The 24,661-nt window shown below is 39.8% G+C and overlaps 1 protein-coding gene across 1 annotated transcript in view; it reads left to right on the forward strand.

The window, feature by feature from the left end:
- The window catches only part of ELK3 (ELK3, ETS transcription factor), a 38,259-nt gene that overhangs the window by 2,735 nt on the left and 10,863 nt on the right, over positions 1 to 24,661 (forward strand). Inside the window, exon 2 of the mRNA XM_017804537.1 lies at positions 15,496 to 15,704. Coding sequence (XP_017660026.1) covers positions 15,498 to 15,704 — 207 coding nt within the window. The 5' untranslated portion in view covers positions 15,496 to 15,497. The remainder of the gene's footprint in view (positions 1 to 15,495; positions 15,705 to 24,661) is intronic.

Here is a 24,661-nt window from a genome sequence, read left to right on the forward strand (position 1 = left end):
ACAAACCAGAAAATGCCTGATCTGTTTCAATCAAATGCAGTTATCATGAAGCAAGAGAATTTTTTCAGTTTTGTAGGTTTATTTCTTTTGTAAAATTCTAAATTTTAGAGAAAGAGGTGCATTACTGGGCATAATGATCAAAAGTCTTTTGAATATATTATAGAACAATTAGTGTGATGTACAATAATAAACCTCTTACTGAAGAGTGTTTCCTAGCTCTTATTATCTCTCTTCGAAATATCAATATTTAATTGTCCACTTACTGCATTAAATATTGCTGGAATTTCAGTGTGCCATCTACATGAAGCACACACACACATACATACGTACATATATATATATGTAGTCTATCCACACAAGTTTCATATTTTATGTTCACTCAATTTAAGTCTAAAACATCTTGATGTCCTATAGAAAAACAAATGTAGTAATAGTATTATGGTTGTGTGTTCTGTAAATTTGAAAGACTGAATGAGAAGTAATCTGTAGATGTGTTAAAAAAAACAACAACGGTTCTGTTTGAAATAGAAAAAAAAATCCAAATATCATATAATGCATAATAGTTTCCACTCAAATAATAAAAAAGTATTAAAGGTGTTTTTACTGTAAGTATGATTTTATTCTTTACTTCTTTTAATTTACAAAGCATAAAAGTGTATGAGAAGAATATATATTGTCTGTTAAGTGTTCAGATACTATCATCTTTGCTTACATCTTGATTTTTCAAATCACCTCTGCGAGTTGTCCTAAAAAGAAAAAAATCTTCAGGTTTATATCCTTTCTGATATCGCTGACTCTACCTGGATGCAACATCTGAAATAAGCAACACGGTCTCAGGGAAGAAACTCAGCTACAGCTTTCCTTGTAACTGTTTATAATACTATGCACATGGACACTTTAATATGTAGAAACAAAAATGTATTTTGTTTTATTCATTAGCAGTTCTCACTGCTTACTGATTCACAGTGGTTCTTTGCTCCTGTTACTTAATGTTACTTTATTAAACTTCAATCATGAAAAGAAATCAAATGTTTCACTCCAAAGACTGAGGTATTCCCTCTTTGCTGTGCAGAAAGTCCAATTATGTAAATTTTATCTACTCGTTGTAATGCCCTTCTTGGGTTGAAGGCATTCTTATGACAGAGGTATCCTTAGAGGCAGGTGTTATTAATCAAGTGATCACAAATACTGACCAAAAACTGGTTCTGAAGGACTCAGCACAGAATGAAAGTCAATTTGCAGGTTCACCAAGGTGCCTGGAGCTTGTTGCTTGCTCTGAGGCTCATATGTTTAAGTGTGGGAAGGTTGGTATACATAAAATGGACAGAGAGGTCCATCAGCTGTATAGAAAATACAAATCTTAGCCTTGGAAATGCAATGACATGACAACATGTTACTTCAGAAGAAAGAAATAGGTGCCAAAATAAACAGACGTTGGGCTACTAAGGATAAAGGAGCACAGGATAAGAGTGGAAGCACCAACACACGGTTATTTGTGATGCATGTGTTTATGAAAAAGTATTTTAGCTAATGTGTCTTGGTGACACCATGTAAACTTTGTAAGCTCACGTAGTTACCATTATCTCCGTGAGTGGTTCTCTGTCACAGTGCTAAATAATCTAAGAGAGCGAAGAACTGATAAATTAGCTACTACTTCTCATAAAGGCATGGCAGGTTGGACTCACTTGTGCAGTTGAGGTGATTTATCAGTCCCTGGTTTTCTTCTGGTGGAGGTGGGTCCAATGCGCAGCATGCTGTTGCTGGAGTCAATTTTGGAGCTGTGACACTGATTATAGGACAGTTAGCCTGGGCCAGTTTCAAAGAGTACTGTTGGTTTTGAGCTGCTGTCTATCTCTAGTAGCCCCACCCAATGGTTCATGCCACAGGCTGTCACTGACGGGCCTGTGAAAGTCCTGTTGCGCTGTATATCCCGGGATTGATTCACCGTGGCTTTCTCAGTGTTTCCCACAATAGGGAATCTCATAGTCTTGAATCATTAGGCAGATGTTTACTTTGTCTGTGGCTTGTTAAATGAATCAACGAGTATCTGGAGGCTGTTGAGAGCTCTTGAAAGACAGAATATGTCTGTTCTCATGTTGAAGTATTTTGTTGAATAATGAATGATTAAAGATTTAGTCACGATTTTGAGGGGAATGTCAAGGTGTAGGCACAGGAAGTCCAGCTCATCACACCACAAAATACAAGGCTGCATGGATGGAAACAAAGCAGATGAAGCACAAAGTAGCTCTCATCTGTGCACTTCACAAGAAGAAATTCATCTTTGTCCTTAAAACTTACTTTAAGTCATTGTGGTTTTATATGTCAGTAATTTTATCAGAATTCAGGTTCTTAAGGGTTTGCTGTTAAGAGTGGATTTTAATTCAAAAGCTCTTTGAAGGACACATGCTGCTTTTATAAATGCAAGAACTAAAGAAAACACCTGCCATAAGCATTAATATGAAAATATTACAGAGGCACTACCTGCCACTTAATAAGTGTATAGTCTTTCTGCATTTCTAATATTGTATGAATACTGTGGCAGTTTTTTGCAGTACTAAAAAAATACACTGGAGCTGTTGATCTACTTAGTCAATGTAATTCATGGGCAGTGTCTCATATTGTGCTGAACAACTAAATATTTAAGTAATATTTTATATTGCAGTTAAGAACATCAGAGGCCAAATTTTGCCATGGCCTAGGCAGGTAATGAAATGATACATTTTTTACTCTTATGGAGTTACAGTTTCCAGCACCTTGATTTTGGGCTGCTTAAGTGGCATTGCTGTGTTTACCAAGAGTAGCAGGGTTTGTCCTTTTTGTATCTGTGGATCCATAATTATTTCTGAGCAGTTGTGCCTACTGTTGTAGTGCTGTGGTGCTTCTGCCTTGCCTTCAGGAGAAAGGTCCATTGACCCCTGTGGGCATGGACATGTGTTGAAAACTGCTCACCTGTGTGATGACACCGATAAACTTTTTTTAAGATAAATACCAATCAAAATCAATGTAAAGAAAGGTTTCTGAAGACTATAACATGATCTGTCTACATCTGAGCAGTTAGATACAGCTCAGGATCTTCAGGAGAAGAATTTCTGTAGGAAGCTACACACTTTGTTTTGATCTTTTAAAGCACTTAGGCATGTATTTACTTTTGAGTGTGTCAGCACTTCTGTTAATGCACTGAGACCAACTGCATGCTCAATGTAACTAAGGCATTGGAGTAGCTTTTGCTTGCTCTTGCAAGGGTCCTCCTAGTCTTCCATAGCTTTACTTTACATTTTGCAGTATCAGGATATACTGTCTGAACAATACTACCAATTCTGTGGCTTCTCCCAGACCCATTTCAGGAGTCATTTCACACATCTGTGTCTCTGCTTGCCAATTTACTACTCATTATATGAAGACTCAGAATATAACTTGAATGATCTTTGCAAATACTAGTTTACTACATATTAATGTTTTTTGGCTCTCATGCAAAAACCCTGTCTTAGTTTTTTGAGCTTTAAAGTATACAATTTTCTTACCTTTTGAATCCTAACTTGAAGATCATTTGAACTACTGTGAGAGGAAAACTTGCGTCTTACACACTGTCTTTTAGTTTTAGCTGTCATTAAATTATGTAATGAATCATTTGTAATTTTTATGATTCTTAACAATCATTCTAAATAAGTAAAAACTTTCTAGGCACTAACCTAAGAATTAAGTCCCATTAATACAATTTTACAAGATGGGTCTTTTTCTGAAAACATTAATGAACCAGCAAAGATGTTGTGTAAGACACGCTTCCACAGTTGTACAAAAGAGAGTAGACTGGGATTATATACTTCATCTAAAGAATCTAAATGTTTTTAATCAAATGTCCTCCTGTAAGTTTCCCATCCTCATTTTGCAACACAGCTGATAGTTCATCTGGAAAACAGATTTCTATTCTGCAGCCATTTATCTCTAATGTGGTGACAGCACCTCTTTACTGTATATCTGTATATTTCTTCTTTTTGTTGTTGTTGTTGTTTGTTTTTTTGGATGAAAATTGATCAAACGGATTTCAGTTTAAGCTTTTTGAAAAGGATGCTAATGACTGCTTTTGTTTTTAAATGTTTATATTGTGGTAATGTTTGAGAGGCCCTTGCTGTATCAAGTCACAATACAGCACAAAAAGTTTATAGACTAAAGTACCACCATTATCTCTTCCCAGCAATTAACAGTAATTCATGAGAAGAAACAATCTTTAAAAAGCATTTAGAAAGTTAGAACAAATTCCTATTGCAGCTCAGTTAGCGAAATCTGGAGAAAGTTGACTACCTTCAGAGAATTTCTTCCATGCTACACTAACATAGCTGAGATGGGAATGTATGTTCAGATTTTAGATAGAGACCTCTGTGAAGTCCAGTGACTCAGAGCAGACTCAGAGCAACTGGCATGTGTGGTTAGTTTGGCAAACTGTGAGTGTAGAATAGGGCTGGTATAGAAAGGATGTTTAGGAAGGACACTGGGGAGTATCCAAAGCAAGGCAATGCTGGTGAAGGGACTCGAGCACAGGCCCTATGAGGAGAGGCTGAGGGAGCTGGGGCTGTTTAGCCTGGAGAAGAGGAGGCTCAGGGGAGACCTCATCACTCTCTACAACTACCTGAAAGGAGGTTGTAGCCAGATGGGGGTTGGTCTCTTCTCCCAGGCAACCAGCAGTAGGACAAGAGGGCACCATCTTAAGCTCTGCCAGGGGAGGTTTAGGTTAGACATTAGAAAGAAATTCTTTACAGAGTGATCAGACATTGGAATGGGCTGCCCAGGGAGGTGGTGGAATCACAGTCCCTGGAGGTATTTAAGAAGAGACTGCATGTGGCACTTAATGCCATGGTCTAGTTGACAGGTGGCCTTGGGTCATGGGCTGGACTTGATGATCTTAGAGGTCTTTTCCAACCTGATTGATTCTGTGATTCTGTAATCAGAATGACTGCAGCACTCCTTCAGTACTGCTGCTTCAGTGCTGAAATTCTGTGATGAAAACTATTCCAAACAGAGCAGTATCAAGGCTAGATTGATTCCCTGGAAGTAGGGTGCAATAATACTGACTGTGCAGTCTCATCCAAGTTGAGGAGAGGGAGCATTTTGTATACAGCAAAGTTTTCTGTAATCTTTGAAATAGTGTCCCATTTGTCTCTCATCCATAGTTTGCAGCAGCATATTTAAGCACACAGGACACAGACAGTACAGGAGAGTAGCAGCCAGATCTTCTGTTGGCTGAAATCTCATGTATTCTATGGTACATTTTGTTGGATATTCCCATATTTAATGAACGATGTTAGGGGAAATGTGTAGGTGTGACCTGCAGGTTCTTGCTGGTGTAGTAGGCAAGTGAATAATGTCTGAAGGTAAGAATCTTTTAATTGGATTTTCGTTTAGCCAGTGCATGATAAACACACATATCAGAACTTTGATTAGCGCTGAGAAAGAAGAATAGCAGACCTTTGAGATTTTTACATGTAACAGTGATTCTTAATTTAGGTTTTTACTATGAGATAATAGCAGCATTTAAAGTGAAAAATACAGACCTTGACTAGTGCTGTGATTAGTTGCTCATTTTTTAGGACTAAAGAACTTACACTCTGGCTCGTGCTCCAAGAACTACTGCAATAGCACTAATGTTTTGTGAACAAACTGTCCAGGTAAAATGACTCTATATATGTAGGTTACCATCCGCTGAACTGTGTTACACCATTTTCGGTGTAATGCTATGACTGACTCCTTGCAACATGGCAATATACAGGTAAGCCGGTATGTTATTTAGTAGTTTAATGGCTCATTTTGCTAATCCAGCAAATTCCGAAAATTCAGCAATGTACATCGTAAGGAAAGCTCTGACTGCCAGTCTAAGCTGTGATGATCTTGCTGTGCTTCAGGTCTCATGAAAATTGCCAGCCCCCTTGGTTTGTCTGAACAGAACTCCGAAGACTCTTTCCTGTCCTTTTGGCCAGGTTCCTTTCTGCTCACAGTATAAAAAAGGGCCTTTGTGTTTATCTGAGTTTTGGTCTAGGAAAAATCAGTGGCAAGGGGAAGATTAGTTTAAACATTTGAATATGAAATTCAAATTTCATATTAAAGCAACATTTGAGACAGCAGATAGTATTAATACACCATTTAAAATATTAGGGCCACTAGCATAAGTTACAAAGCATTCAGTCTGCTGTCACAAAATTGAAAATTTTAATATTTCAATTAAAGAAGGGAGTTCATATAAGGAAAAAGCATTTACATTTGAGAGTAATCATCACTTGATATGTCAAGTAAACTTTCAGAATGGCCACTGTTCCTGGAGGTTGTAACCTCTGCCCTCTTTAGCTCTGGGACCGTCAGAAATTTTATACAAGACAGTCAAGTAGTCATGACCTGTGTCCTATTGATGCCGACAAAAATGTAAGAGAAAGTCATATGGGAAAAATAAACATATAAGGCTGGCTTTGAAAGCAGGAGTCCCTTGGATTGCAGCATAGCGTGTTGCCAGCATGCCACAGATGTGCGCCACATGAGCAGACAGAAAGCAGTGCGAAGAGTCTGCATTCATTTTATGTCTGTCCCAAGGTGAACAGTTGGAGCCATTACGGATTTCTGTAGTTTTGTTTACAGCTCACTTTAGAAATAATTGAGCAGGTTATTTTTAAGCCTTTCACAGGGAAGCAAGTAGCCATATTCCCTCCTGCTAAGGGCTGTCACTCCAGTGGGATTAAAACTGTTTCTTGAAGTGCATCCTTACAGAGAATGTGAGTATACTCGTGTTTTAAAGGCAGTGATCACACCTCTGCTTGGCAGGCAACCAGTCCTTTGTTGTATTAATTTAAAGGTTGCAGAACTTTCTTCCTTTGGACATCTGCCTCCTGCTTTCTTTGACTTAATTAAAACAATTAAAAACTGCAGACATTTTATTACCAAATGTACCTACTGAAAGCATTACTGGACATGTGTGTGAAGGCTTTCTTTTCTGCAGTGGAACTTGATGTAATTCCTTAATATTTTGCTAGATCTTGCTGCTGTCTCTTTTATGTTGCTCTTAACCATGGGAGGCTGTTTATTTTTTTAAATGTGCTGGGCCATAACAGTGGGTATTCTTGCTTGAGAAGGAGACCTTGTAGATTTTTACTGTAAATAATCTTTTAAATTAGAATTTAAAGTTAAGAGAAGACTAATATGCAGGAGTGGCAGAGTAGGCATACCTCACGTGGCTCTTTTAAGTACATTGGCTGGCAAAATCCTCTCTGCTTTTTTGGCACATCCTTAAACCAGTCCAGCTTTGTGTGGCAATATTACTGTAATTTTGCAGTAAATTGGAACTTTTTTGCTGGGGCACCCCTGTAGCTTTTTCTAATGTTTCCACTGGGTGGTGCTGCAGGAATTCCTTTTTTTTTTTTTTTTCCACTTGAATCTGCATTTCCCAGAAAGACGCCTCTAAAATATAATAGGAGGAAGTCCTGATTTAGAAAGTTTTTGCAGTTTCAACACAATGGAAGGACTTGGAGGATGCTCTGACAGGAAATGTCCTGGTTGCTGGATGTGGAAAAATTACCGGCATTCTGTATCATACATATAGTCGGTTCTCTGAAGTGTCCTGGGTATGGGTTACACCACTAGTTTGATTTACTACCTTTACCAGAGAAAGTTCTGCATCAAATGAAATGAGGTATATTTACACATTTAGTTGTGAGCTTATTTTTTCAACCTCAATTAAATTAGCAGTAAGATCTCCTTTGATGCGTATTTGAAAACTTTGAGTAAACAAATGGATATTTGTTTTTCCTCCTTTCTGGCAGAATCACTAAGTCTTCACCAACCACATCCTATTTATCACCCTTGAAGCATCTCTGTTGAGAAATAAAGTGTTAGGACTGACTCAGCCTTTTGCCTTGTTCATTCAAATGTTTCTGAGCAAACACTTGGGCAGATTTGGCAATTGTCTTTAACCTCTCATGATATATTCACTGTTATACGGATGAATTTTCAGTGAAAAATGTTATGGCTGACAGATTTTTTGATTATTTTAGGAAAGTTTCTTTTCTTGATTGCTACTCTTTTGCTTCTGTAATTAAATGCAAAACCAACGTGCTTCAATTTTTTATGGAAAGAAAAATTGTCCTAGAGGATTTATAAGCTGTTCAACTTTTCATACAGACTGTAGAACTATGTTTAGAATGTATATAGAGACTACCTTATTCCATATAAACTGTTTGATATTTGTTATTATGGAACGGAATTGTTTTGGTGATTTCCAACATGAGTTTTTTAAAAAACTCACATAACTGTTTATTTTCTAAGTATTAATATAATTTTACGTGCATTTAGTTAAGCAAAAATCTCTATTTCTAGTACTGAGAAATGATGGTTAAAAAAAATAATGTCAGAACAGTCACATTCTTGCACATGTTATTGCAGTAGTCCTCTCAAGGGTTAAAATGAACCTGAGACACTTAGAAAAATAAAACCAGAGCTGCTATTACAAACTGGGACAGATGTAGGAGGCCAGGTTTCCTGTGGCCCATTTTCCAGTTTCCTGGCTGCAACCTGCAGAAATAAAGGAAGCTGAATGCTAACGTGAATGAGAAATTTAACAATGCCGCGCGTCACGCTGCCCAGAGAAACGTGCTGGACAGAATTAGGATACAAAACCAGTACATGGACTTTCAAAAAGTATACACACGTTTTCCAGAGTAGTTGAAGTGGTAAAAAGAGGTGTCTGTTACTGAGAAATGCTGTGTGCTTGCAAAAGCACACGTGCTTGTAAAGGAAATGTACGTGAAGGTGTGTGCCTGCTGTGATGGGGCATACAAAAAGGAGCTGAGTCTTTTGCAGCTGCTTTGGCTACAGAAGGAATCAGCAGTTTCTTCATATGCTAAGGGAAATAAATTTCCCTGCCCTGACTCAGCCTCTTAATCCCTTTCATGTACGTGTCTGATCACCATCTCTCTGTGACTACCTATAGGGCATAATGCTGGCTAACACCTTTTATGTCTTCTTGATTTAATTGATCTCCAGCGGGTTTTTTTTTTCAGCTGCTGAGTTCCTCAGACAGTTTGTCCCACTCAGCTGTCCCTCCTCTGCTCCAAGTCCCATGACGTGGTTTGTAGCTCAGACTTCCAGATGCTGTTCCTCTGCAGACCCTCTAAAGCAAAAGGGGCTGTTTTTGATCTTAATGCCTGACGGATTCCTAGTTTTAGCCCTCAGAACTTGTTCATGTTGATTATCTGGGATCAGCAGTACACCTCTTTATTTTAGAAAGGCTATGGGGGAGCTAGCATAGAGTGGGAGAAAGAATCCAAGTAGGAAACCTGGACTTTGTGTGAGAACAGAACTATATTACAGATGTAACGTAGTTGTATGGAAGCTAAGGACCTCTGCAGAAGTCGTGAATGCTACAGAGCTGCTTTCCAGCTTTTTGCCCTTTTCATCTAGCTTTTCTTGAGCAAGAGTCCTACAAAACTTAATGCCTCAAAGACTATCCTGCTTATCTCACAGTTCATGCCATAAATCTTTCTTAATACTGAGCTTTTTATTTAGCTAGATTTGTCTCTGAGCCTCCTGGTTTTCCACTGCCTGGATTTAAGGTGGCCTGCTTATTTGCTTTATTTTGCACAGCAGGTTAATGACTGTATTTTTGGACCTTAATGCCACTTCACTGACTGACATTTTTTCATATGTAATTTCATATGTATTGTCTTGGTAAAAACAAAAATTATAGCGGCTCATCAGCACATGCATTCTTGTGTCTTAACTATTTCTAGTGTAACTTATGTAATGTTTTCATAATGTTTGTTCATGTTGGGAGAGGGCAGTCTCCATGCACTAAAGGGAGAGACAGTGTTTGGCATGTAAGCCCCTTGCTGAAATGAGGAATTTGGGTACCCCCTTTACAGGAGCATCCTCTCAGATGGAACACTTGCTATGGATGTCTCTGTCCTTTTCTGTTATCCTCTTCAGGAGGAGCTTGTGGTGTTAACTTGGCTGCCGCTCCAAGTTTAGGCATTTTTGTTAGTACCTCAGTTTGGTTGAAATAAATAGGAGCAGTATTATCAGCACAAATATCCTGCATTGCCTCCTTCTGGCATCAGTCCTGGACTTAAAATTTGGGGTGTGGAGAGCATGTAGTATCACACTGATCATGCAGTTGATAGGCTTTATGGGGGGAAGCACACTGGAAGGAATGTAAATTGTTAATGCAGATGGTGTTAGTGTACTGTCACAGCCGCATGAGAAATGGATTTTCAGAAAACTCAGTCCTGAAATATTGTTTTGCTGTCTAACACAGCATTTCCAAATGTAATTCCTTCTAACTGTGCCTGTGATTATTTGCATCAGTGGTGGATCAATGGAACTGATCAAAAAGTAAAATTACGAGGCTATCTAGGTCAGGTCAAATTTTGTTTCATGGCTTAGAAAACATCTTAGGCTGTCAAAGGCATTGTGTAAGTATTTTAAAAAATGGTAAGATTGCAAAATCAGATGTGTCAAAGTTAAAATGGATTAAAAAATTGACTTTTTTGTCTACATGAATTTTGATTAGGCTTTCCATGACACAGAATATATGTTTCTACCATAGGTTGCCTTTGCCATTCTGTACCGTTGATGGGTGTCACTATCTAAATAAGGGCTTATATAAAACTATTTTTCTTCTAATCCATGTAATTCAGTGTGTGGTTCCATGTATTATTTATTGCCCTGCCTTCAATCTTGTACTGAGCACAGAAGTAACAGGAATTATTATTATTATTACCATTTAGTATTAATAAAGAGTTGAATGAAATGTGGTCACTGTAGGAAGTGACCACATCCTAACACCCCTTTCTGTCAAACTAAGGCAAGACACTGAATTCCCTTTGAGTCAGTAAAAATTTAAAAGAATTAGAGAATACATAAATGAAACTCAGTGTTTTCTGAAGATTTCCAACTCCTCTCAGTCATAATGTATAATGACTTTTAATACAGGTACCAGATTTTTGGTTAAATTTCATGTCTTCTAATACATCTGTCATGTGATTCCTTTGCTCCACCACTCAAATGAGGCACAAGTTAAGCCTTAGTACACTGTGTGGCCATGCTGTCCTCCCAAGAGGATAGTTAATATGTTGTGGAACCCAAAAGGGTGCCTGTAGAGAAAGACAGGTTAATATTTTTATTGACCTGACTGGAAATGAAATGTTTTGCGTCAGTAAAAAAATCCTGTCACCGCAGAATCTTAGATTTTTTCTGTTGTCACAGGAAGAATGGGAATTGGTCATAGACAGAATGGGAGCTTCAGGCAAAGTTTATGAGAGAAGCCCTCCTGCTGAGTCACAGGGTGCAGAAAGGACCCCTTTGCTTTCTAAACTCCTCAGAGTCTAGGTATGGCTGGATCCAGTCTCAGCCCCAGACTTTGTCAACAGTTTATTTCTAGAGGATCATATAGGTGTAATTAAACCTTTATACTAGATATAGTTATAGAAAAATAAATTATATATTATGTTACTAGTTAGGCAAAAAGATCTTAAATCAGGATTATTTACTACACAGTATAGAAGCTATAACTACTAGTATAGTGCACTATTTTGAAGCAATATTGAAGCGATTATATTAAAGCTGGCAAAAACCAATTATTAAGTTACTCACTCATACCAACAATTGTGGGCAATTCTCTTTTGCTCTGCCTCAAGGAGTAACCTTGAGGGGCATCCCCACTCAAGAGACACACACTCCAAGAAGGAAAACCCTACTCTTAAAAGGTATGACTGGACTTTTATAGTACAAAGTGATCAGATGTCTCCAGGCCAGCCGTGTCATCTCAGCAGCTTTAGGTAAGTTGTCTGGTTTCAGCATTATTCAACACCAAAAGCAGCATGAAGCACCCCTCTCCATTCACCACTAACAGATTTGCAAACAGGGCATTGTTCTATTTGTTTTACCCCATTCCAGGCAGAGCATCCTGCTATAACTATTCCCCTGCAAATCACATTTTACAGAATGGAAATGAGATGCAAAGATTAACACCAGTTTACAGAATTTAAGGAATTTGAGGTTTTACTTCACCATATATGGTTAACACAAGGCTTGTGTTAAATTTGCAGCTGTGAATATTCAGTGCAACTCAGACCTGAACACCTCAAGTTTGGTGCTTAGAAGAGAAGGACCATACAATTAATAATCAGCTGAAAATGTAATTAGCATGATTTGCCTCATGTAGGAATCATACATATAGTTGCTATACCAGCAATATGGGAAGCTTTATGCAGGAACTCGGTGGCAGATGGAGGGATGAAGCACAATGCGGCACTGAGCTGTTTTAATCTCATTTCTGTAGGGGCAGACTTAGGTCATACCCAGTAGAAGATTTATGCATATACCAACTAAGCACATCGATGCTGAATTCAGAGGTACACAAGTCCTTTATAAAGCCCATTCAGAGCCATTCACTTGGGAGAGTTGATGGTAAGGCAAGCAGGGTGGTGAGGAGCTGCCTAAATCTAATCCCACCACAGCCATCTGCCCTTGATCCAGCACCTGAAGTGACCCCCAGAGATTATGTGTGCATCTCAGATGGCTGAAGAAATGAACCACTGTGAAAAAGGCGGCAGTAACCTTTTATGTAATAACCTGATGGAAGTCACATCTCCTTACTCACCAGGACGTGATTTGTGGTGTGAGTAGTCCAGTAGGATGCTCTCGCCCAGGCTTGTGCTGTTCATGCATTTTACATTATGCCTATGGCTGAGTCACCTTGAGGCCCATGTTCAGTAGATAAAATCGAATCCCAAACTGTTTACATTTAACAAATGATAAGCATCAAAAAAGAAGGCTCGTAATAGAAAGTGTAGTACAAAGTTATCTGTAGTTACCCTATGAGTGTTCTTAGGCAGAGGTGAACTTAGGCAGAGGATGGAAGAGGCTGCAGCAAAATGCTCTTCCCTTTGAGTTCAGTTCCACCTAAACTCTCTCAAGAGCCACAATTGCTGATCATTTGAAGGAAGGTGTAGTTTAAGATCTGGATGAGAGAGTTGTGTCTCTGAGGCATTATACTGTTTTGGTTAATGATATAGTGCTGAAGTTTGTATTGGTGCTTCTATAATTCTCTTCCATCTTTATTTTCCTCAGCTGAAATTCTACTGGCAGGTCTTTGTAGCATGGAACACCTGTACACAATTTAATGAAATTTTGAAGAAAGATATTTATAAGTTACTAATGATTTTCCAGGGCAAAAAAAGTTCCGTTTGTGATTTCTTGTTTGGAAGTGTGGTATGATACAAGCTGAGATTGTGCAGGGTATCACTGCATAATACATGATATACAGAAACTAGGATTATTTTGAAGGAATATGGTTGTATATAACTACACTTTTTTAGCAAAGTAAATTGCAAAATTTATAAATATTAATTAGAAAGTATATATGATGTGTATCTGTGTATAGGGACACTTTATTATCTGTGAAGTTATAGATAAATCATCTGCGAAAGAGGTTAATACTTGCTCAGATGGTATAGTTTAAAGGAACTTTTAAAGACTGTAAAGTGAGTAATTTTCAGATATATTTAATTCTAGCTATACTTTTTTTTTCTTGCCTTACACTATGCGGAAAAGAATTTGTATGAAATTTGTATAATTTGTATTATATTTGAATAGAATTGCAGTGAAGCAAATGCAAACCTTTGAAAGTGCCAAACCATCCATATAGGCAGTTCTGTTTCAAGGATCCCTAACAGTCCTGGGAGTCCTCTAATGACCCTTGGAGGTGCTGTGTAGTTACTCTGTCATACAGCTGGGCATCAGGAATAGGTGTTTTTGTCCTTGTCATGCAGGCGGGATTCTCAGTTAATTAGGGAACTGAGGATTTTGCAGGGATAGTAAAACCATCATTAATTTTGCAAACCCTTGTTTGGCCAGTGTAGTTAGTAATTATTTGGACCAAAACACAGCTCCAAATCCTGTTTTTCTGTAAAACTATTGACAGCGTTCTTTAGTATCATCAACTTGTTTTACACTAGTGAAGTTTATGTAGTTTATGTTTCTTTATACTAGTGAACCTTATGCACCGTGATTTCCTTTGTGCTGGGGCAGACCTGGAGAAGCAGCTGTTCCTGCAGCCGCCTGCTGTTTTGTTCCCCATGGTAGATAGTTGGAAGTCTTGTGCCCTCTTGTGGTCCTCACATCCAGGGAAGCGTCAGGCAGCAAGCCTGGCATCCTGTCCATGTCATCTGTTAGGGCACAAACAATAATGTATTGGTAAACAAAATAAGCAAAAATCGTGAGCTTGTCTAGATAAAAACAAAAATATCCATTGTTACATGCAGAGAGGTAGGTTAGGTAATAATTAGCCCCATTAGCACCATAGTCAACCCAGCAATACCAGCAATAAATCTGTGCAACATAACATGTCCAAATTAAGAATCAGAAGAAGCCAAGAAAAAATTATTTGATCCAATGTTAACATGCAAAGGTTAGGAGTGTTGAAAGTGGGTGAAAATTTATTTTTTTATTTCTCTAGTTTAAAAGGTCAGTTTTAGCTGCATCTTCATTAAAATGATAAATTGTTATCAGTGATAACGATCCCAGATTTTAAGTTGTGTATATGCCCGTGCTGAGTTTGAATATAGCTAGTCTTCAGTTTATCCTTCTATTGCAGTACCTGAACAAAAGGTTTATTCTAGGAAGGGCTCAGTAGCACAGGCAGTTAGCAGAGAAAAAAAATATTCAAACAACCTTAGACGTGAGACTCAGGCACTGTTAAAAATATTCCTCCAATATAGTTCTCAGTGGTACCTATGATAATAAAAGGTCCCTGTTAGAGAGAGGTTCAGGGTAAATATCACTTATTTTACTGCGCTTAAGGGTACTGAACTTTCAGCATTCCTGACAAATAAAGAATATCTTTTGAGCTATTTGAATTGGCAAACAGAAGCAGCAAGAGTAATTTCAGGCCCTGGAAAAAACAAAATAGGCAAAGGCTATATGATACTGGGAAGACAAGTGTGTGTGGTGGGAGGGGGGAATGAGTGTGGTTTCTGGTCCTCTAATCAAAGGCAACTGCTCTGGTCTTCCCTCGTCTGGCCCTTTTTCACAGTGACATACCTGAACAAGTTCAGTATACTGCCCATGACAGTAAAGAGCAGGTTTTCAGTCCCATTTCAGTGGATAGTTACATCAAGTCTTTCTCCTTCTCCCATATGTTCCTTTGAAGTGTGATTGCATACATTGAATGGAAGACACCAACTGGAGATGACCTTGTACCACATGAACTATGTGGGCAGTGCTTTTCTAAATACTTCCTCTATTTTATGTGTTGCTTCTGAAAATAGCAGTGGGAAAAAATACTGAAAGAGGAGTGGAAGACCTGTAGGTTTTGTGGATGTTTGGTTGTAAATTATATAGTAGCTTCCCTTTTCTCAATTAGCTAGGATGACTCCTACACAGAGCTTATTACTGAAACGAGTGTTGGGTGAACACTTGCTCCCAGATGTTTTTCACACTGTTGCTCTCCTTTGTCCTTTGTAGGTATGGAGAGTGCAATCACACTGTGGCAGTTCCTTTTGCAGTTGCTGCTAGACCAGAAACATGAGCACCTGATTTGCTGGACGTCTAATGATGGCGAATTCAAGCTACTCAAGGCAGAAGAAGTGGCTAAGCTGTGGGGACTCAGAAAAAACAAAACTAATATGAATTATGACAAGCTGAGCCGAGCGCTCAGATACTATTATGACAAGGTAAATTTTGTTATTCTCATGCAAACTAAGAAAATTGAAACACTACCAGTTAATATTTCTCCTCTCGGTGGAAGCTATTCAGAAGTTCCTCTAACTAGTCTTTACAACAGACAACAGTATTGAATGTGATCACAGTGGAGATAAGAGGTTAAAAGATGCACAGGAAAACACTGTACATCCTGTTTCCTGAGGAGGGGAGTTTTGACCTGGGTTTACACTTACTGATGCTTTTATGTGTCTGTGCATTTGGCTGCCCAATATTTTCTGTAGCTTTTGACAACAATAAAATAACTGTTGATAACAGAGAACTGCTTGATTATTAGAGCCTGCATAAGATCTTCTGGAATGGTAGAAAGCAGGAATTCTGCAATGCAGCAGGCAAAACGGCAGCTTTACTAGCAAGTATTGCCTGAGTCAGAAACAAGGAAAAAACCAAACAACCCAACAGCATAGAGGGTGGGGTTGCCTTTTCATGGGACACATTTTTTGGACCATAGAACCTGCTGACCAGTGCTTTAGCTAGTCTTGCCTGAGCTTTTTGGTATATCTTTACTGCAATTGTATTAGCTGGAAATACAGTGCTGAAACACTTCTACAGTTGTGACAGTGCAGTATTTCCTCAGCAGGATTTCATTGTAACTATTCCTCTGGTAATGCTTGGTGTTTCTAGGAGTTTGCAAATATTCTGCTACATTACTTTAGGACAAAATCTGACTTAGCTTCAACACTAGTCTAAATTACATGTTTCTGTCATTTAATTAGCAGCAATATATATGAAAGAGCACTAATGTGATGTCTTACTGGATGAAGGTGCAGAATTAGAGTAGCAAGCAGGGAAAGGTGGCTGGTGAGATGGCGGGTGTCAGAGCAGTGATATGTTTGGGTTTGTTTCTCAAGGTAGTAGTCTCATGCTGAGCTCATCTCAGCTGAAGACTCTACTTGCTGTAGAATGTTAAATTTACTCTCACTTCAGAACTTATCTTCCAGATATCTCAAGTTAAAATAGTGAAACATGCTTTGATAGGGGTTTCTTCATCCAATTTTTCTCCCTTGCTAAATCTAATGGATTTTGGCCCTCCTCCACAGATACATCTGTTGGGGTTTGATAGAACTAGTAAGACCTTAACTAACTGGCAAGCTGTGGGTTTTTTGTGCACTCTTGGAAGCTGGTTACAGGTAGATAGATAGGCATGCACTTAGTGCAGAGCTGTTAGCTATTGGCAGCTCCATTTTCAACTTCTTTATTTAAAACTGTAATCTGAAATAATAACATATGAACATAGTAATCTGGAATTAGTTAGATTGTTCTATTTGCTTCTGAATATCAGACATCATGAGAATGCCCACAATTTAGAAGAGGTCAATAGAGGTTGCTGGTAGCTAGCACCTCTGCAAATAAAATTTCTGCAGTATAGTGGGGTTCATAAGATCACTGCCACTCTCCTTCACTTTGACATTTAGTCCTTGGTCTTATTCTTGAGCATGAAGCAAGGTGATGACAGTACAACAGAGAATGCAAAAATGAGAACAGGGAGTAGCCAGGATATGTATTAGATTGCTGTAACAGATATTGAAAGGGAATCTCTCAGATATGTCAAGATACTAGAAGGAAAAAATTATAGAACACAGGTACACAAATCTTGTAGAACGCAAATCTTGCATATTCACCTTTCTCAATTTTAGACTCCAGTAAATTCAAGGAGTTTCCAAACTGTTTCTCTAGCCTTTTTTGGATGAACATTATATTGCTTTTACTTACCAATATTAATTTTTTCAGGATTAGTTCCCCTTAAATGGATATTTTTTAAAATATATCTAAATTCTAAATTACTAGGTTTTACTATTTCCTATATTCTTGTAGATTAAATATTAAAAAGAAAGACTTTTACAGATTTTGTATACTAAAAAGGAAAACTTTATAGCCATGCTTAGTGGTCTGTTCTCATCTTGATTTTCAGAAAAGGTGGTGATGTGAGATTACGCAGTGAGTAACACCAGTGTTCAGCACAGTTATGGCATGCTTGCTGCCTGCACAAGGCAGAGGAAACTAGATATTGTTTCTGGACTGAGCTCAGAGTACTGTTGTCATGCATTATTTGTAGTGCACTAATTCTTGAAGGGCACAGTTGGGCTGGGTGTTATGCAGTCAAACACAGCAACCAAAATCATGTTGACTGCAAATTAACTATGAACAATTTGATGATCAGACTTTTCATTACTCACAAGGACTCCTTTTTTAGTTTCAGATTTAGAGCTGTTAGTGTTTTGTCCACTAGAAGTCAGATTTTTCCACTTAGCGTGTTTCAAAGGTGGCCTGACTGAGGAGGCACAAAGGGATTCAGCGAGGACAGTGCAGTGGCTGTTCTGAGCAGTTGGTATGATGAATTCTCCTTCACTAAGTGCTAAAAAGGCTTCTGCTCAGCATGGGGAAGCTCACTTCATTATATTGCTCCAACCCCTCTGATTATAAACTTGACTGGGATCAATGGAGACAGAGTGCCTGCTGGTGCATGAACAGCATAGCCAGGCAGAGCCCAAATACGCAGTTACTGATTGAACAGACATTGCTTTAAAACAAAGGACCAGATATTTGTAGCACTTGTCCTTTGAGGTCTCTCTGATCTCTTCGAATTAATGGAATATAATGGCTCCTTACTGGAGATTCCCTTGCTTCTTTTAAGCTTTAACTTTTTCCTTAACCCCTCTTCTGTTTTCAGTTCCCCCCTCCCAGCACACATATACCTTTGTCATCTGTTTTGTCTCTGCTCATGCAGCATCTGCCACAGTGGCTGTACAGTTTCTTCATCAGGGCTGTGGCTGAGGCAATTGCTTGCTGTTCCTACAGCTGCTTTCTTGGATTGTGCACTCTCTTCTGTCTGACAGTTTTATCTAAGTGTGGCACAAGGATTTTGGCCATTTTTCCAGGAGTTCTGCAGCCCAATGGAGGTCCTAGCTCCTAGATGTGTTGTGATCAGGGTTTGAACCCCAAACCAAACCTATGGCTATTGCTATTCAAACTGAAGGAGTAACTCCTTTAGTTGAAAACAATGGGTGCTTCTCACTCTCTGTGTGGATATAGCGTGTTGTGTCCTGTAGGTTCCCAGACAGTAGAAAAAGGTGGATTACTGGGAGAGTGCCAAGGGACAGGGCAACTTCTGTGGGTTTTGAAGTGTGAGAGATACTGGCATAAGATAGTAATGAATCCTAGTAGACTGGCAGCGAGTGAGTGCTCAGCAGTGGGTTCAGTCCTAAACACTTCCTCTGCCTTCAGTTCAGTCTACACTGCATAGCACAGAAGGGAAGAAGTTGTGAAGGGAAGGAAAGGCTCCTTGACATTCTTTTTTCCCCTCTGCAACAAAAGCGGAAGGGCTGGTGAGATGAAAGAGCCTCTCAGATGTCTGTGCTCTTCTCCCCAGGACCATTCACCAATTTGTGGGATAAACCAAGAGCAGTCTAGACTCTGAGGTAGCTTTAAGGAGCCTTCTGAGATCTTTGTTTCCTTCTTAGCTGTTGGCAGTGATGGATATGTTGGCAGCTGGATGTGCTGGAGCAAATGGTTTGCACACTGAGCAAATGGGATAAACGTGTTGCAGACAAGGGAGTGGCAGCAGGAAAGACAGGAGGCAGAACTCTGGACAAGACTTGGTTTGCCTTGTGGAATTATCGACAGGGACTTCTTTACCTATAACCCAAGTGATCTGGCAGCATGTGAGTTTGAGACAAAGGGCAGTGATTTTTTAGAAACGATGGACACAAGCTGTCCATCCAAGGCACATGGGCTGGACCTTTCCTTCTTGACTGCCCTCTCCTCCTACTGCATACAGCTGACACTGAGATAATGCTTCATGGTCTGTCTTTGGAATTATTCACCATGGAGAAATAAAAACTGATTACTGGATAAGTGGGGGTTTATGAGCTCTGCATTTTGCTTGGGGGGAACACTGGCTTGTTAAAATTCATCATCTGATTCATCTGAACTTAAAAGTAAATTAATTCCAGTACTGGAGAAAAATAACACAACTGGGACAAGTTCCTTAGCCTGGCTTTGAAAACAAGCATGACATGCTGTTGAGGCTGATGGCTAGATTTATGCTAAATTCACATAAAAAGCACCCCAGGAAATGTAGAGTATGGCATGTCTTGATTGTAATTTGCTTCCATGATTATGGTTGCTAAAGGTTTGTAGATAATCTGGAGATTCCATTTCCTGTTTCATTTGTTACCCAAATTCTGCCCCCCCCTTATTTCTATTTAATGCATTTCCCCTGTTGCTTCAACAGAACAGCAGAACAGATGACAGATAGTGCTGGCCTCCTGCACTTCCTCTACCTACAGCTTGTGTCCATCACATCACACACTTCTGCTGCTTAGAAATCCCTTTTGATGCTTTTAGGGAACAAAACCTTTCGACGCCATTCCCACACAGAGCACTTTAGTTTGATATGTAGAGTAAAATACTTTTATAAATAGGGTTAGTAAATTTCTTTTTGTTCAAGTTGCCCAGTTACTTTGTTTTTCTGATAGCTATAATGGCAGATATCTTTTGGAAGTCTCTAAGGGCTTCAGGGCTACTAAAAGTCCCCATGAATATTTCAAGATGAGAACACAAGAGGGAACCTAGTGAGTTTTTCCCATGAGGGTTTTTTATTGAGGGAAGGAGGGCAAATCCAGGAAATTACATGCAGATACCGACTTTAATAGGATGTAGCAGTTATGGAAGTCAAGCCCTCAGAAGTTAGGAAATACAAGAATCACAGTTCCCTGGGTAACCTTAATGTTTGCATGAGTTATGCTGCATCTTTAATTACACAGCCACATACTGTTGTGATGAGCAGCTATTCAATAATTTTGCATCCTCTCTGAACAGTATGTGGCCCCAGGCTTTACTCAGTGAGTGCTATTCAGTCTGTTTCAGTTTTAGTTTCAGTTAATGGCTGCCCACTTGTTTAGATGGATTGGCAGTATGATGTATTGTATATAAATAATATGGCTGCTTCATGATGGTGCAGCGAACAGAGCTGCTCGGGTGCCCTCAAGATTCAGGGGTGTCCAGCACATTCGCTCCCCTCCTATAACAGGTCAAACCCAGTATCCTGGTTACTAGTTCCTATTTTTAATGCTCAAGTGTGTGTGGTAGCATGGAAGACTTGTTTTGGGGAAGAGGGTCCTTTTCTTGTCTGCTTACAGAACTTCAGGATATACAGTGATAATGGAAACTATTATTTTGCTTTTGGCAAGGTTTTCTTTTAAGATAACGCAGGGGAAATAGAATCCTGCAAAGAAACAATAGCAGTGTGATGGTGCTAGAGTGCTGGCTATTCCTTTTGTATTGGCACAAGTCAGAGGTGTTACGAGGAAATACTTGAAGGAGCATTAGAAAATACCTTTGTGGAAAACTGGAAGGAGCTTCTTTTGAGAGTGATGTGTGGAAGTCAAGAAAGTGCTTGACTGAAATGGCATAAAGGTGGTTATATTGTGCTGTATGGAGAGATGGGAGTAAAGAGTAAAGAATTTGATACTCAGTAAGAGGTGATGGGTAGAGGAGAAAAACCAAGAACACTTACCTTGAAAAGAGTCATAAAATTGTTCATGTTTGATGTGAGAGGAAAGGGACGTCCAGTGAAAAGCAGTAGAGAGAGCAGAGACCCTGGCCAAAGGTGCCAGCCAGAGAAATGGCCTTTGTCTTCTCTGGTGGTGGGTGAGGAAAGACCAAAATACAGCTAAATGAGAGTCTTGATCTTCCAAAGGTCAGTATAGGTGCCCAGTGTAGTAGCACCTGTGCCTCCATCAAAAATTTCACAAATCCAGCTTCTACACACATGGTATAATAAGCATAACTGCATAATCTGTGATGTTAGCAGAATCTGCCTGCCTGCACATGCTGATATGGGCACACCCCCATCTTTCAGAACAAACCATGCAGCTACAGGTACCTCCTGCCAGCTTATGCACTTCAGACGCTGGAGTTTGAGCAGCCCTCTCTCTGGGTAGGGATCCCAATAGCTGGAAGCAGCCTGGACAGAGTTTTGTGAGGAATTTGTAGCCTAAGTGTCCCTACACGTGTTGCATCCCTCGGTACCCTTGGAGCTAGGGAACTTGCAACACATCCAAGTGGGAGTTATGAGCAGCAGCTACAGCTGTGGTCTTTCTTCTTTCCTGAGCAGGGATGTTTAGTACTTACAGACAAGTTCATCCTACTCTGCCACAAATTTTGAGATCTCAGGCACCCTGATTATATGTCACCTCCTAGGAGGAGAGAAAAGTCCCAATCTGGTCTTCCTGCTCCTGAGACCCCTCATTAGTCTGAACTTCAACTAGAAGGTGGATCTCATTTCTCAGCTCAGTTTCCTGAGTGGCTCCTGCCAGCAAACTTGCTAGCTAAGAGCTTTGAGCCAAGCCACTAACATCCTTCAGTCACTCTGGTAGTATAGTTATGCCTTTGCTCTAAATGGCTCAAACAGGGAATAGAAGTCAGAGCTGATGAAAATAAAACACAAATACATGATAGATTTCAGGAGGGCTTCCAAAAGTAGTAGTGCATATGAATAGCTGACACAAATACCGCCACAGTATAGTCTGGTTTAAGCTGCAGGGTGAACCAGGCCACTGAGCCTTTGGCATCCAGCTCAGCCAGCTGTTCTGTGGAGGACAGGGAGAGACCTATTTGTCCAGGTGGTGATTCAGAGCTCTTGGGTGAGGGTGTCTTTGGAGGGGCTCATGAAGCAAGTGCCTGAAATGCTGGGGTGCGAATAAGCCTGAGCTCCCTAACATGGCTGATGCGCTGGAGCAAACATCGGGCAGGGCTCTACCCAGCTTTCAAAGCACTTTTCAATGGGGTGGCATGGTCATGTTTCCTGTAGTCACTGTTTTGCAGACTGGGGACAGAGGAGAGGAAGTGTAAAGAACAGTCAAGAAGTCAACAGAAGAGGGGTATTCCCTGCTCCCTGCCCTCTCTCTGAGTGTCCAAGAGCGCTGTCTCTTGGTAAGATTTTTTTTTAAGCTGTTGGACTGGAGCCCCTGCTCCTGGCGTGGTTGCCCATTTCTCCTCCCCAGCTGCACGGCCCCAGCCTTCCCCAGCTCCCAGCAGCCCTGGCCGGCAGCCACTAGCACTCATTGCAAGCCTGCTCATGAGGGAATTTACCTAGAAAATTCAAGCAACGACAGAAAAGGGGGCTAAGTGTGCACATATACTGACTCTCCTGCTACCAAGCAAGTGTCTAGTCTTCCTGCAAATGCAGTCCTTCATACAAGGAAGCATTCTTTGCCCTTTCAAACTGAGGGAGGAAAACCCCTTCTTGTCATGGTGCCTGTCAGTGTCTTTTGAGGTTTGAACCATCACAGTTCAGAATGATTCTGACAGATCACTGAGGTGATGGTAGAAATAAGCTGCTTTTTACCTTCACTTCAATTATTTGTCAAAAAAATATAAGAAAGTCAGTGGCATTTCAGAGGCACTTCATTAATTTGTGTCCTTTTTTCTCTTGCACACTGATGGAGATTTCCTCAGGCTACACATTTAAGAGAAGCCTGCAAAGTGCTTGAGGGATCTGCACTTGAATCCTTTTCATCTCCAGCCATCGTTAAGTGGGTCTTTGCTGCAGGCTGGTGGAGTCAGAGACACTGCAACCTTCTTAAAATATAACTACATTTAATAATAACAAAGGAAGTATAAACTCACCAGCCTGTTCAGTTGCTTTTTATAGCAATGTTCCCCCATTTCAAGCCTGCATCAGTGAAAAAGTGCCATCCTTAAATACATTTATTCTTTTTCTGCTGGGAGTCACATTTTCCAAGGAGGATCTCAGTTGCCAGTGCTTGATGTAAAAGTAACTCAAAGCTGCCAGGAGCAGAGGGGAGGTATTATTTTGAATTAAAATACATATATTAGAAAAAGAAAACAAAAATCCAGTTGGGGTGTTTCCTTTCATATGTGAGTAGTTTGGAGGTTTTGCCTTTTTGAAAAAGAATGCAATACTGAGAGTGCACAGAATGTGCACCCATCCAGTGTTTCACCTAATTAGCAGGAAAAAAAAATTCAGGCCAAGCCCAAAGCCATGGGAAGTGAAGCTCATGCAGACTGAGATCCTGTGGGCTAACTATTTGTCCTGAACCTTTGAAGGGGAAAAAAAAGGCATTGCAGCATCTGTCAGGTGGGTAGATATGTGTACAATTCAGCATGGAAGAGGGCAGTTTTGTGCCTTTAGTCTGAGTTTGCTGAATTTAATTCTCCTCCTTGCTACAGATCCCTGTTATTAACTTGGGAAACAACTTTTTCCATTTGTGCCACAGCTCCTGACCTGTGATGCAAAGCCACATCTCAGGGCTCTTTGTAGGATTAATTTTGTATTCAAGAAGGTGCCCTGAATGAAATGCCAGGACAGTCAGGACAGATGAATTACAGAGTGCAGTAGCTCAGCTGAAAGACAGAAGAGGTTCTGATACCCAAGTGCAGATTCTTCTTTCACAAAATCAGCCTTGCTTTTGTGACAAAACAAGGTGTAGTGCAGGCACTACAAGCACCCAGCACTATGTACTGTCCTTATATAAAAAGGGATGATGTTTGTATTCCTTTTTTTTTTCCTCTTTTTTATTTTTTGAAAGGGTTTTTCAGAGGTGACTCAAAGACAAACTCTCCACCAGGGGCTTCGAGAAGAGAGAAATTAGCATGGAAATCTCAGAACATATTGCTTCTTGTGTTCTGCAGCACTTGGCTTAGGGTGGTAAATGAAGTGTTCCAGTCCCTTTCCTAGGCCCAGCCTGGTGCCATAAAGTGCCTCTGCGGAGGAGCTCACATATCCTTGGTGATAGCAAGCATTGTGTTAGAGCAGGCAGCATACCTGGGTTTGCAGGAGGAGAGCTAGGACTGGAAATGAGATCTCAAAGGGAATCAGTTATTTACATAAAGGGGACACTTACAGAAAAAGAAATAGTTGTACAAACCTTTGAGAGGTTTGGGA

Source organism: Lepidothrix coronata, unplaced genomic scaffold (assembly GCF_001604755.1).
Source record: "Lepidothrix coronata isolate B3197 unplaced genomic scaffold, Lepidothrix_coronata-1.0 Scaffold9, whole genome shotgun sequence".
Lineage (NCBI taxonomy): Eukaryota > Metazoa > Chordata > Aves > Passeriformes > Pipridae > Lepidothrix > Lepidothrix coronata.